The following is a 14,839-nucleotide window of genomic DNA, read 5'->3' as shown; positions in this document are numbered from 1 at the left end:
ACAGAATCTAAAAGTAAAAACCAGAAAATCACATTGTACGATTATTAAATATTATTTTATTGCATGAAATAAGTATTTGATCACCTACCAATCATCAGGAATTTTGCCTCTCACAGACCTGATGGTTTTCATTTAAGAAGCCCTCCTACTCTGCACTCATTACCTGTATTAATTGCACCTGTTTGAACTCATTACCTGTATAAAAGACACCTGTACACACAATCAATCACACTCCAACCTCTCCACCATGGCCAAGACCAAAGAGCTGTGTAAGGACACCTGGAACAAAATTGTAGACCTGCACAAGGCTGGGATGGGCTACAGGACAATAGGCAAGCAGCTTGGTAAGAGGGCAACAACACAAGAAACACAAGATGATCGGTCTGGGGCTCAGTGCAATATTTTGCCCCATGGGGTAAGGATGATTCTGATAAAGGTCAGGATTCAGGCCAGAACTACACAGGAGGACCAGCTCAATGACCTGAACAAAGCTGGGACCACAGTCTCAAATATTACGGTTAGTTGCATACTAAGCAAACAAGGATTAAAATCTTGCAGGGAATGCAAGGTCCCCCTGCTCACACCACCGCATGTCAAGGCCCGTTTGAAGTTCACCAAGGACCATCTGGATGATCCAGAGGAAGTATGGGAGAAGGTCAAGTGGTCAGATGAGACCAAAATAGAACTTTTTGGTATCAACTCCACTCACCGTATTTGAATAAAGAAGGATGAGTACAACCCTAAAAACACTGTCCCAACCGTGAAGCATGGTGGGGAAACATCATACTTTGGGGATGCTATTCTGCAAACGGGACAGGATCACTGCACTATATTGAAGATAGGATTGAAATGGTCATATATTGCGATGTATTGTGAGTTTTCGGCCAACAACCTCCTTCCCTCAGTAAGAGCATTGAAGATGGATCATGGCTTGGTCTTCCAGAATGACAAGGACCCAAAATACACAGCCATGGCAACTAAGGAGTGGCTCGGTAAGAAGCATTTCAAGGTCCTGGAGTGGCCTAGACAGTCTCCATACCTGAATCCAAAAGAAAATCTTTGAAGGAAGCCGAAGCTCAATGTTGCCCAATGACAGCTCTGGATTGCGTGCAAACTTGGTCAAGAACTACAAGAAACGTCTGTCCTCTAATTGTTCAGTTTTTCTATTGTATCAAATACTTATTTAATGTAGTAAAATGCAAATTAATTATGTAAAAATTATACAATGTGCTTTTCTGGATTTTTTTTAAGATTCTGTCTCTCACAGTTGAAGTGTACCTATGTTAAAAATTACAGACCTCTCCATTCTTTATAGGTGGGGAAACTTGCAAAATTGGCAGTGTATCAAATACTTTTTTTCCCCACTGTATATCAGATTAATGTTCAGTGCTCGTGTAAAGATAACACTTCCCAGAATGCAATCTCCACTGTAGATAAGGTGAACTGTCCTGCTTTACAGAAGCCACATAAGTAGGATCTCACCAGCGGGATAACCAACACTTTTTGATGCAGCACGACCCGTATGCCTACCAAGCATCCCATAGACAGTAGGACAGACCCAATGATTCTGGTACATGACACTTCTGTTACTATTCTAGACAGTACAGAGAAATTTTATCATCCCCTCTACACCAGTAAACTGACAATAAAAAGTCACAAAATTTGTTCCAAGTAGTATTTGAAACAAAATGTTGCCACTTTTTTTCCCCTTCGCGCTGGCCCTAGCCCTGGGGCTTAGTTAGAGATTGATGTGATTAATCATCGTGCAACAAATTTACTATAGTGTCAAAAAGTGCCATACATTGCAAATTAAAACTACGCTCATGGCTATCATAGGTTATATACTCCACAGTACGGACAGCCCAAAAGATTTAATTTTCTGGCACATCATCCTCCAATCGGCCAGTGATTGAAGACTGGTGTGCAAAACTTCAGTCTTCCACCTATGTTTTTATGTAGAGTTAGTAGCCATAGATGGTTATGTATATACAGTAACTATGGATTCTAGGTATTTATTGTACATTAATGAACTATTCTTGGTGTTTCCTTTATGCGATAGCTTTTACGATTGTTTGTGCATTTTAAGACTATCACATAGCAAAAAATACATGGACCAATTATTTACTTTCGTGAAGGTCAATGGATATGTTTCTAATGAAATGTTTATAAAAGGATGTAACTGTGTCACTTACCAGTGCTATTAAATGGCTGAGCTGCTGTGTATTTATAGGCTAATATGAATTAGTTACTATTAAAGTTAAGCTCCTGTCCAGCTTTAAAATGGAAAGTTTTTTGGGGAAAAATGCGGATTTATTATTACACTGCACGTAACAACTCATGTACATAACAGTGACTGTACAAGTGTGTTCTGCTTTATGTTACAAGTGTCCAAAGTTGTCCTTAATGCGGTTAGATTGTCTTTAACCTACAAAGAGCTCCTTCCATGATTTACACTCTGTCCCTGGAAACTAATCTATTTAGGCAAAAATTTCCTGTGGAGGGTGTGAGAACTAATACTTGCTATAAGGATGTCTAAGGGTAACTGATGTGTAAGTAAGTGACTAACAAGTGTGTTATCCATCTATCGAGAAGCAATCAAAATTACTCAACCCCCATCACAAATTAACTTTATTAGCAAAATGTACAAACTTTCTCCAGTCTCAAATATTCTACCTCTGAATAGAGTTCCCCATGAGAACAAATCTGTAAATCATGTGTCTTAAGCAAACATGATCCAATTAATCAAGTACTCTCTCATATCAAACACATCAAATACCTGGACTAGCTAAGGGTTTATTGACTATGAAGCTTGAATGCATGTTAGAATTATGGCAAGGACTGCATTCACGTTATGATTGTGTTCAATTTTTTTGCCACGATCATTGTAGAACTACAATATTTTTATTGCAATATTAGACAATTATCACAAAATGGTGCAAAAAAATACAACTTGGTTTCAACATGTGACCACAGCCTAAGTCTATAGAGTGGTCCAACAAGTTAACAGAAAAGATCATTGCCTTGCACAAACAAGGAAAAGGATGTAAAAAGATAGAAAAGGCATTTAATGTTCCTAGATATACAGTTGGAAGACGAGTGTGCAAATTTAAAGTAAAACCATCAGATTCCTGGGTAGGCAGGTGGTCAAAAGCCCTTGAGTGACTGCAAAAGGCTCCCATTATGATTTTGTGTAAGCAGGCATTGAGGTTTCAGTTTTCACAGTAAGAGTATGTGCAAATGACTGCTTTTAGTGGCGAGACCACAGCGTAACCCACCTAAAAAGTACTAAAGAAACGCTAAAAAGAATAATCAAATGCACGGCAATGTAAAAATGACTCTTAACTGCATCAGATTTCCAAAGCCACCAAATGGTTACCTGTGACCTGACCACATCTTATAGATGTTGTGTGCACATATCCTAATATAATATACATATCCTAATATACTAAACGCTTATAGTCTCTATGCCTGGACTCCACGATATACACCTCTTCTGACCCAAAAGCACAAGAAAGGTCTGATCCAAGTTATTCAAAATTGTATAGATAAGCCACAGAAGCTTTGAGATTCTGTTTTGTGAAGAAAAACTGTTACTCTGCATGCCTATAGATCAATGGTATATCGAAAAAATGAGTAAATGCTGAAGAGAACACCCTGCCTACAGTGGAACATGGGGGTAGCTTGGTGATGCTCTGCACCAGCTTTGCTTTCTCAGGCACTGGAAACCTGCAGATGTAGACGGCAAGAAGGATTCAATCAAGTATCAGAAAATCCTAGAAGAAAACTAGTTACCCCCTGTGAGGAAGCTGACACTTGAGTGTCATTGGACCATCCAATAGGACATTGATCCCAAGCACATGTCAATGTCCACCAATGCTTGGTTCTGGAAGATTTTGGATTACCTATGAGTCGCCTCACTTGAACCTCATAGAAAATGTTTTACTGGAATTTGAAGAAAATGACTACAGCAAGACAACCAATAATACTGGTGAAATGGAGGCATTTGGCTGTGAGGAATAAGATATGATTCCTTAGAAACACTGGCAGAAGTTATTGTCTGACTATGCATCACATTTACAGCTAATCATAACCACCAGTACTAAAGACATTTATGATGAAGTGGTTGAATAATTCGGAGACTGCAGTATTGCCGAAAGTGGCATTTTGTGTCAAATTTGGAAAATCACTTTTATCAATTTTGTTGTACCTTATGTATGCACTGTAGATATTATGCATGTGCATGTTATTTATGCTTCTTTTCAATTTTTATATAAATCCTTTTCCAATGGTCATCACACGATATTATATATTGTTATGTCGTGTCACACATTCATTAGAAATAAATTTATGTTAGCTCACACACATTTTTTAGAAATTGAAACAATAGAAGTGGATCACTCATGGCTTTTTCAGTGAGTTAGAAAATGAAAAAAATGCATTAAAAAATGTCAAATTTTTCTAAAATATAGTGTGAAAATGTAGACGAGGTACGTTAGATATATATTCCCAAGGTCTGTTCACACAAAGTTTTTTTACATTAGATTTTTTTGGCTAAAAAATCAACATATAAAAAACCCTTCACAATCTAGATTCCCTATCAGTATGTCTTTGGAGTAAAGGTACCTTCACACGAAGCGACGCTGCAGCGATAGCGACAACGATGCCGATCGCTGCAGCGTCGCTGTTTGATCGCTGGAGAGCTGTCACACAGACCGCTCTCCAGCGACCAACGATGCCGAGGTCCCCGGGTAACCAGGGTAAACATCGGGTTGCTAAGCGCAGGGCCGCGCTTAGTAACCCGATGTTTACCCTGGTTACCAGCGTAAAAGTAAAAAAAAACAAACAGTACATGCTCACCTGCGCGTCCCCCAGCGTCCGCTTCCTGACACTGACAGCTCCGGCCCTAACAGCACAGCGGTGACGTCAGCGCTGTGCTTTCACTTTCACTTTAGGGCCGGCGCTCAGTCAGTGTCAGGAAGCAGACGCTGGGGGACGCGCAGGTGAGTATGTACTGTTTGTTTTTTTTACTTTTACGCTGGTAACCAGGGTAAACATCGGGTTACTAAGCGCGGCCCTGCGCTTAGTAACCCGATGTTTACCCTGGTTACCAGTGTAAAACATCGCTGGTATCGTTGCTTTTGCTTTCAAACACAACGATACACGGCGATCGGACGACCAAATAAAGTTCTGGACTTTATTCAGCGACCAGCGACATCACAGCAGGATCCTGATCGCTGCTGCGTGTCAAACTAAACGATATCGCTAGCGAGGACGCTGCAACGTCACGGATCGCTAGCGATATCGTTACAAAGTCGTTTCGTGTGAAGGTACCTTTAGGGAGGAAACCAGAGAATCTGGAGGAAACCTAAGCAAACACGGGGAAAACATACAAACTCCTTGCAGATGTTGTCCTTGGTGGGATTTGTATCCAGGACCCCGGTGCTGGAAAGCTACAGTGGGAACTATTGAGTCAGGTGTTTTTAATTATAATTTAGGGTGTAGCAGGTGTGTTTTGATGCATTTCTGATGCAAAAACCTTACCAAAACTCTCAAATATAAGATTATTATTAAGATTATCATTATTAGTGCAAAAAAGGCACATTTTGGCTTATTTTCAGTGTAGAAAACGCACCAAACAATTTACATGATGCTTTTTTAACTCAATAGAAAACACTCAGAGAAAAAGGCGACGTGCACTATGGCGTGTTTCTCATTCAAATAAACTTGTTGCATGCATTTTGCATTTAATTGTCAAGCAACTCCGCGTGAACATACCTAAAGGCTACATTCACAGAGTTTTTTTAAAATTGATCTCCTCCTAAATCCTCCCCCAAATTGCTACAAAAATAAATGCTTAGAAAACTCTTCCTATTCATTTTTATGGGAAATGCACTTAGCTATTTAGTATGGATATGTGCACTCAATTCTTTATCAGGCAGATTCCACCTGGAACTCGCCTAAAAAAGTGCTAAACCACAGCAAAAAGTAAACAGAATGCACAGCAATGTAAAAATGACCTTGCTGTGTAAGCTTAGTCTTTCGTTACTTCTTTAAACTGCTTCAAGGTTCAGAAGCTAGGAGGTGGTTAAAAGAAGTAGAATGTTCATTCTCCCCGCAGCTTCTGCTAAGAAGCCGTTCATCAATTATTGTTTAAATTACAGAAAAAAAATGTTTCTGCAGAATATATCTGCCAGCAAAGCTGCTTTAGGAAAAAGATTGCTGGCTTTTTTTCTGAAGCGGTTTTACCTGGGAAAACTTAGGTCAATGCACTTGGGTCTTAAAGATGCCGTCTGCACATACCCTTTGAGTAGTTTTTTTTAAGCGTACTTTTTCTCAAGATTTTTGAAAAAAACCTAGTGGAAAAAAAAGTGAATGTCACTTCTTTGAAACAGATTGTGATGGATTCTGTTCCAAACTTTCCCCAAATGCTTCAAAACTGCTCCACAAACTCCGTAAAAAAGGAGAATTTTCTTTAGTGCTTTTCGCATGAAAAATTCAAGGCTATGTCCACTCTGAGGTTCTTTTTCTATGTGGATTTTGAAGAAGGAAAAAAAAAAAGTAGTCATGAGATGGGAATTACCGTAATTATGGACACTCAAGTCAAATGGCTGCACAAAGCATTTGGAAAAAATGCTTCAATATCTTAATTCAAAACTGCGTCAGAAAACGTAAAAATTCACATCACATCCATAAACACTGGCAAAAAAGAACACTGATTCTTAAAGTGGATTTCTCAAGAAAACCACATCGGATTTATCTCTCTCAAAAAAGATAAACTTTGTGTGAACATTCCTAGTCTTGGCTTTCATGCCGGATCCTAAGGACTCATTGACTTATGATAGGATCCATCATAGTTTCTTGATATTTTTGATGGCAGCATTATTCTTGCTATAAAAAACTCTGATAAAAACATAAAAATGATGATGTGAACAGAGCCATACACTGATAGAAGTTGGAACAAAGAAATGCTATTATTTATGATGTTGCTGCTTAGTTAAAAAAAAAACATAATAAAGCATTTATCTGTGCTTAATTATTGTATTATTTTAATGTTGTTACTTATGACTTGTATATGAACTGTTCAATTGTAAAGTGCTGCGGAATATATTGGCGCTATATAAATAAAGATTGTCATTATTATTGCATATAGGATATATTTTTGATTTCAGAATGATCAGCTGAAAATGAAAATACTGGAGCGTCACTACCCCTACAATGACAATTAAGGTTAAGACAATAATCCGTCAGTAATACACACATAAAACACATGTAGTGTTAATTGTGATGTACAATAACCAATGCAAGAGTGGCTGGGATAGAAACAGGAGTGTTGAGGGAGCAGCACACACTTTTACATCTTACCAAACAGAACTTTTCCTTTGAAAGAGATAATAATATTAATTAAAGATAACACCAAAAACACACAACAAGAATTGAAATCAACTTCATCAGAAAAAGCAATATACATGGGACACGTACCTGTAATAGTGAAGTCACCTAGTGCACAGTGAAGACAAAAGAGAAAGAAAACATATATTAGTGAAACCACAATTTTCCTTGTAACATGTCACAAAGCACTTATGCCATATGACTGAATCAGGAATTCACAATTTATGCCGACAATATACAGTCCTGATTCTTAAATTAATAGATTTTTTAAATTTATAAAACATACTTCCAAGTTTGCATAAAAAAAAAGAATGAGGACACCTACTGTTTCCTTTCAGCAATTTAAAAGGAACCTGCTACCTTGGAAAACACTATTAACCAGCGTTCCTATGCTGCCTGCCCACCTTACTGAAAGTGAGACTATCGGGGGAGAATGCATTTATTTCCTCCTGAAAGCCGCCGGCTTTCAGTCGTGAGGGTCATGCATGGAATGGGACTACTGGGAGAGAAGGTACTTATTTCCTCCTGAAAGCTGCGGGCTTTCAGTCATGAGGGTGATGCACGGAGTGCTGCCTGGTAGCCTTATTAAAAATGTGGCTATCGGGACAAAATAAACTTAATTCCTCCTGGGAGCCACTGGCTTTCAGTCATGGGGGTGTGGACAGAGTGGCTCCCCTTAAAGCACCACTTACTATACTGTGAGAGGCGGCTGTAAGCATGCCCCGGGACTTTGATTGACAGTTAACGGATCAGCCCATCTGTAAAGAGCAAGATGTCAATCTAAGTGTTGGGGAGTGCTTATAGCCAACACTCACAGTATAGTGAGCGATGTTTTGAGCGGTGACTGTAACCACTCCAGGCATGTCCCCATGACTGAAAGCCTGCGGTTCCCAGGAGGAAATAAATTGTCAGCTGCACTTTCAGTAAGGTGTCCGGTCAGCACTGTAACTAACACTATTTACTTTCAGTTTAACCCTATATCTGCAAGTAAATATTGTTTTCCAAGGTGACAGGTTTCCTTAAAGTCTAACTAAAGCATCCTCATTTTATAATAGGAAACTTGGTACAGTCAATAAATGTTACAGCACATAGAGTGAATAAGGAGACTTAGGAGGCAGGAAACAAAGAAGTGTTGCAAAAGCTAAGGCCAGAAACCTCAATTTTGGTGGGAGTGGCTGATCATCTGATGTGCTTGGGGGCTTCCCAATCCAACCTGTTGAATTTCAATGGCCAATTCTTTGGTTTGCGGCAGAGATAATGGACTCCTCCAGCTTCGGCTCTTTCATAGAAAACACAGGAGGGCTTACTTCTCCCATGTATAGAAACAGATGTTAGGCCAAATGATACAGCTATCTAATGTGTATGGCCAGCTTTCTACGGGCTACTGCAGGAAGACAGGAGGAGCAGCCGGCTGTATCTGTAAAATCCAACATCTTGTACACTTCATCAAGAATAGGAGGTACACTTTAAAGTGGAAATTTTGTTCAAATATGTTATAAATACCTTACATGTGAGAAGATCACATTCTATTCAGGAGAAAGGGTCCAATAGACCATAGATCAGTAGATCACATTGACTGAAATTCCTCCAGATGTTATTTGCTTTTCTGATTAAAAAGATCTCCCAATATATATCATTTGGATCGTTCTTCCACATTTCTTTAGTAAAGAGCAACTTGTGCTCCACACACAGTAACAGATAAAACTATTCTGCCCACATTCAAACCAATTGTGGGTCAATATAGCTGTATATAGAGTGTGCCCACAAGTGATGGAAAAGGATCGAAGACAGCGGTGGACATATTGATGCAATGAGTGCAGCCGCACAGGTGCAAAGTGGCCACTTCTACCTCCAAAGCAGGTGGAGTTGTGCATATGATGAGCAATTGGACAACAAAGGGCCCATATACTGCTCTCGTAGCGGGGTCCTCCTCTGACTGCCACTGATCCAAGATTAGTATGTTTGTGGGGAAAAAGCCGAAGAGTGGTCTGCAGTGAACAAAGAGCACCAAAGCTAAGTGACATTACCAAACTGCTGCAATTTATTTAGTCTCCTGAATTTTTTGACAAAATGTGATGGATTGTAAACTTTTTTACATTTTCGAATTGCTTCTTGCATTGCACATACAACTATGTATACAGTATGTGTATATGCACAGTATGTATATAAATATATATGCAATTTGCAATAGGCTTGTATTCATCATGTTACATTCACAAACATCTGCTACCTTATTTTGGAGCACTGAACATACTGTCTCCAAATTAAATGTATTTTTCACTATAATTTCCCCCTTCCATATGGCTATCTCAACATTTTCATCTATGAAAAATTGAACAGAATTGATTTTTTTTTCCTTTTATACAGTTTTACAGTTAACTTCTTTACAAAATACCAATAACACATCTCTGTCAATCGAAGGGTCATTTCCAGTACAGCAGGAGAGCAGCAGAAACTCTACTGCTCCCATTAATTTTGCTTGTGTTTATTTTGGCTGTTTACTAGTCGTGCTGTTTCATGTAATAAAGCTTCTGTGAATGCTCGTATATTCTTTTTTATGTAGATTTGTATGATATGATGCAAATCGCATTATTATTATCGGAAGAACCCTCGGGTCCACTCAAATTATCCTTCTGATCTTCTTAATGTTAGAACTGGACACATTGCACAGTATTTGCTGTCGTTTTACGACATCTTTGTGGTTTGCAAATTACTTTATGGGCAGAGTTAACTTTTTAAAGGCAAGCTTATGAGAAATTTATTCCAAATGGCTTTGGGAAGAACTGAATAGGATTACTATCAATGTCACAAAAGATTAGGGCAGAAACCTATTATGAAAATTGAAATAATGAAGCTGCCAAACTGGAACTATTCCTAAAAAAATATTGAGGGAAAACATAAATTAACCTGCAACAACAGGAATAATCAAAACCCTAGATATCCTTATAGAACATGTAATGGACATTTATATTAAAAAAAAACATGAAAAATGTGTTGTTGAGCAGCAAAAAATGTAAACATTAGTTAGCCATGAGAAGTAGCCTTCTCATTAGAGATGAACATATCGCTTTGCTCAACCACGGTCCACGGTACAGGTCAGAGTTCTGTGGTTCAACGTTCGATTAGTTGGCCTGCCTTGACATCATCTGAGCAATATGCAAGTTATAGATGATGTCTCGCCAGCCCAGCTAATAAGCTGAGCCCGAGATCCCAAAGGGTAAGGAAATTCTGGAGGGTAAGGAAGTTCACGCAACTCCTGTCCATGGCCAAAGAGCAGTGACTGAATCGTGCCCTGGGGGTTGCGTGAAGAGATCCATTAATCTATGCTTTTATTTATACAGAGCAAAAAAAATTTGGGTTTCAGTGGTGTAGTATGATTCTGTGACTTCAAAGTCATTCTACACTTGAAAGGAAACCAGTCAGGATTGATAATATAGGCGCCTAACTACAAATGAAATGTTATCCAAGAAGGTAACAGGTTGACCATGATATCCGATGCAGCAAAACAAAGAAAACAGCACAGAGCACTACTGCATATTCTAATGGCATGTAAGAAGTAATGGGAGTGGAGCACCTCTATTATAGAGTCAAACTGGCCAGTCGTTCCCTTGGCTTGACTGACATTTTCATGTCATCACAAGCCACCTTCAGTGGCATTCTGACACATACAGTGTGCAGATGACGCTGTGGCCATTGTGCATGTACCCGAGGCTGCTGGTGGTGACTTATTAAAAAGATGTCAATCAAGTCATAAGGAGGACACACTAGTGTCACAGAGAAGTGGCTCCAACCCTAAGACTCCTCATAGGGAATGAGAATATGGTGCTCACTGGTTCCTTAGTATTATTTCTATGTTTTGTTGCATTAGCCAGAATACACATAACTCTTATCCTGTTGCCATACTAGAAAATGGTGATGGTGGTCTCAAGGCCTAAAACCTCTCCTGTAGTAGTACTGAAGGAGTAGTAAACACTTCCTGTCATCTGGGAAATTGGACTTTATGTGTAGAACAGCCCACACTATATAGTAGTGTCACCCTGCCCTCGTTGTTTTCTTTTTCTGCCCTAATTATTAATTACTTTACCTTTTCACTCAAGTAAAACGATAAACTGTTAACTGTACATATCAAATGGACCATTTATTTTTGTAAATAGTTATTGCCATGATTTATGGAATAGGACAAATAGATTCATTTATTATTACAAAGTATGTGTTTATTGCCCTTTCTGAATGCCCCCTTCTGAAACTGAAGAATTAGTAGAATGAATAACATTGGTTCAACAACATGGTGCCATCTTTGTCTACAGTTCACTTGCTGGTTTTGGTTAAAAAAAGAGCTCCTGATATTTTTTATATAGATAAATGATGACAAAGGGATGATGAAGGGGTTGTAAGGAAAAAAAGTACATTTTAATCAATAAATCATGGAATAATAATAAGTCCCACAATAGGATGTGTTATAAAATGTTACTTTTCTAAGATAATCTTATAAATGTGCCCCTGCCTGTATTCAGGCTGTCTAGCAGCCGCAAATCATGCATCTGCGGGGAAAACTCGAGTAACGAGCACACTCGCTCATCACTAATTTTAATACATCCAATTGTAGAAATTGCTATTATTCCGAGAGCTATTGATTCAAATATACTTTGTTAGCAGGACAACCCATTTAAGTTTTGGTAACAGGTCTTTTTTTATTTTAAACAAGACAAACGTTAATCTTCCAAAACTTTCTGAGTTCTTTTATGTAAAGCAGCCTACAACTATTTTAATTACTATCTTCTAGGTCAGATCTTTAATTAAACTATTTATTGAATGTGACTAGGGCAAAAGACTGGTTGGTCTAATTAATGGTAATTTGAAAAAATAATGTTAATTAAAATAATACATACTGATCCGTTTGACGAGCATTACTCCTGTTCACTTTCCATGATAGTTGCACTTTGACGAATCAATATTGGAAAATACTAAACTGCACATTTGCGTTGTTCAGTGGAGCCCCTTGGGCAATTAATGATCTCGGATAAGGGAAGTCCCTGACTGAAGAGTAAATACTAATTACCAGTTTCTGGACTGTTAAATGGTCTATGAGGACAGAGTTGGCTCGGTGATGTTGGATACTGTAGGATGACAATTTACGGCCCCTAGAGCCGGGCTTCTTGATTTAAATGGATTTGTGGAACACAACTGTCCCATTACCGACTCTGCGAAGATCTTTAATCACAGCACGACAGTAAATCTATGTTTAATGAATAAACAGTTCATTTTTCATTAGACATTTCACTTAAGGTACCGTCACATTAAGCGACGCTGCAGCGATAGCGACAACGATGCAGATCGCTGCAGCGTCGCTGTTTGATCGCTGGAGAGCTGTCACACAGACCGCTCTCCAGCGACCAACGATGCCGAGGTCCCCGGGTAACCAGGGTAAACATCGGGTTGCTAAGCGCAGGGCCGCGCTTAGTAACCCGATGTTTACCCTGGTTACCAGCGTAAAAGTAAAAAAAACAAACAGTACATGCTCACCTGCGCGTCCCCCAGCGTCTGGTTCCTGACACTGACTGAGCTCCGGCCCTAACAGCACAGCGGTGACGTCACCGCTGTGCTTTCACTTTCACTTCAGGGCCGGAGCTCAGTCAGTGTCAGGAAGCAGAGGCTGGGGGACGCGCAGGTGAGCATGTACTGTTTGTTTTTTTTACTTTTACGCTGGTAACCAGGGTAAACATCGGGTTACTAAGCGCGGCCCTGCGCTTAGTAACCCGATGTTTACCCTGGTTACCAGTGTAAAACATCGCTGGTATCGTTGCTTTTGGTGTCAAACACAACGATACACAGCGATCGGACGACCAAATAAAGTTCTGGACTTTATTCAGCGACCAGTGACATCACAGCAGGATCCTGATCGCTGCTGCGTGTCAAACTAAACGATATCGCTAGCGAGGACGCTGCAACGTCACGGATCGCTAGCGATATCGTTTAGTGTGACGGTACCTTTAAACCTTAGTTATCTGCAAGTTTGCATGAATAGATCTGCATGAGCGCAACACCTACATCTTATCTTACTGTACAAACTCCTGGTCCAGCACAGGCACATTACAAAGTAACATGTAAATCACATTAAATAATTGTATACAATGAGATAAGACAGCAAAAAAGGAGGGCAAAGCATCAATTTAGGTCAGACAAGGAAATTGAAAAGATGGGAACAAAGGAAATGAAATGCTTACCAAGCTCATTCAACAACAGGGCTGTAAAGAGAACACATAGAAGACAGACAAAGGATAAGAAACACAAATGAATAGTGATAATGGAGAATCGGTCCACAGAAAGAAGAACTGTATGGCTAGGGACACTCAGCGCAATCACCTTGTGGGCAGGATCATTATTTATGAAGAGGACAGAAAACGTTTCCATGCTAGATGATAATGTTTGGCCTTGTTTTTAGTGAATTGATAAGTTTATTTACATTTTATCCAGGTGTCCACCTCCGAGTGTAAAAAAAAAAAATTATTGAGATACTTAAAGGGAATCGGTTGGCAGGTTTTTGCTATGTAATCTAAGGACAGCTTGAGGTAGGAGCTGAAACACAGATTTCATTGATGTATCACTTATTAGGCTGTATGCTGTTGTTTCAATACAATGAATGTCTTATCACCAAGAGATTATCACTGCCTGGACTACAGCTCCTGTGAGCACTGGTCCAACCACGCCCCCTTATTCTGATAAGTAGCTCTCTGTTAATACACAATTTACATAGAGAGCTGTGGTATCAGCAGTGTCAAGTTTCTGAGCTCTGCTACATCTAAAAACTCTGATTGTGTCACAACTACTGCACCCAGTAAACTAAGTGATACATCATTGGAATCAGACTCTCTTCTCCTACATTGTTCTACTCTCAGATGCGGTAGTAAAAACCTGGCGACAGATTCCCTTTAACTTAACTGCTTTACTTATTTCATGGGTCTATGAAAAATATGCTGTCGTGTTTGGGGTGACCTATCCTGTAAAGTTATCATTTTTTTTTAGAAGTGGTCTAGTGCTGCACCTTGCCTACCATATTATGATACACATGGTGGTATATATTACTGGGTTTCTTTGGGGTAAAAACAAAGCTTCTCAGGATGAATATGGCCTCTGTTGGAGCATGCCACGATTCTTTTTGGAATTTGATAAACCAGATTATATGCGCCTCGCCATGAGATTAGAGACATATAAATGGACAGCCTGACCTCATAGGAGCCATATTATGGCTTAGAACAAATAATGTCATATCAATTAATCGTTTGCCTTTGCATAATGATTGGCTATTTTATTTAACTGCTAAGATTCCCTTCCTAAATAAATTGTATTTTTCATATTATGTGAAAATTTTTAGCACTAATTCCTAAAATGTATTGTTTTATACCATTTTTATTGTTCATTGTGTCAAAGATCCTAAAAAGGCATTGCACAA

General features: G+C 39.1%; 1 protein-coding gene across 6 annotated transcripts in view; it reads right to left on the bottom strand.

The window, feature by feature from the left end:
• The window catches only part of SLC8A1 (solute carrier family 8 member A1), a 718,740-nt gene that overhangs the window by 110,835 nt on the left and 593,066 nt on the right, over nucleotides 1–14,839 (bottom strand). For 4 of the 6 annotated variants that reach the window (XM_077282897.1, XM_077282895.1, XM_077282894.1 and 1 more), the window contains 2 exons: nucleotides 13,614–13,634; nucleotides 7,480–7,497 (listed from right to left, as the gene is read on the bottom strand). In XM_077282897.1, coding sequence (XP_077139012.1) covers nucleotides 7,480–7,497; nucleotides 13,614–13,634 — 39 coding nt within the window. The remainder of the gene's footprint in view (nucleotides 1–7,479; nucleotides 7,498–13,613; nucleotides 13,635–14,839) is intronic. The other 2 variants (XM_077282899.1, XM_077282898.1) reach the window with 1 other exon arrangement.

The sequence above is a fragment of the Ranitomeya variabilis genome, chromosome 2 (assembly GCF_051348905.1).
Source record: "Ranitomeya variabilis isolate aRanVar5 chromosome 2, aRanVar5.hap1, whole genome shotgun sequence".
NCBI classification, from domain to species: Eukaryota; Metazoa; Chordata; class Amphibia; order Anura; family Dendrobatidae; genus Ranitomeya; species Ranitomeya variabilis.
This window is presented reverse-complemented; position numbering and strand designations above follow the sequence as displayed.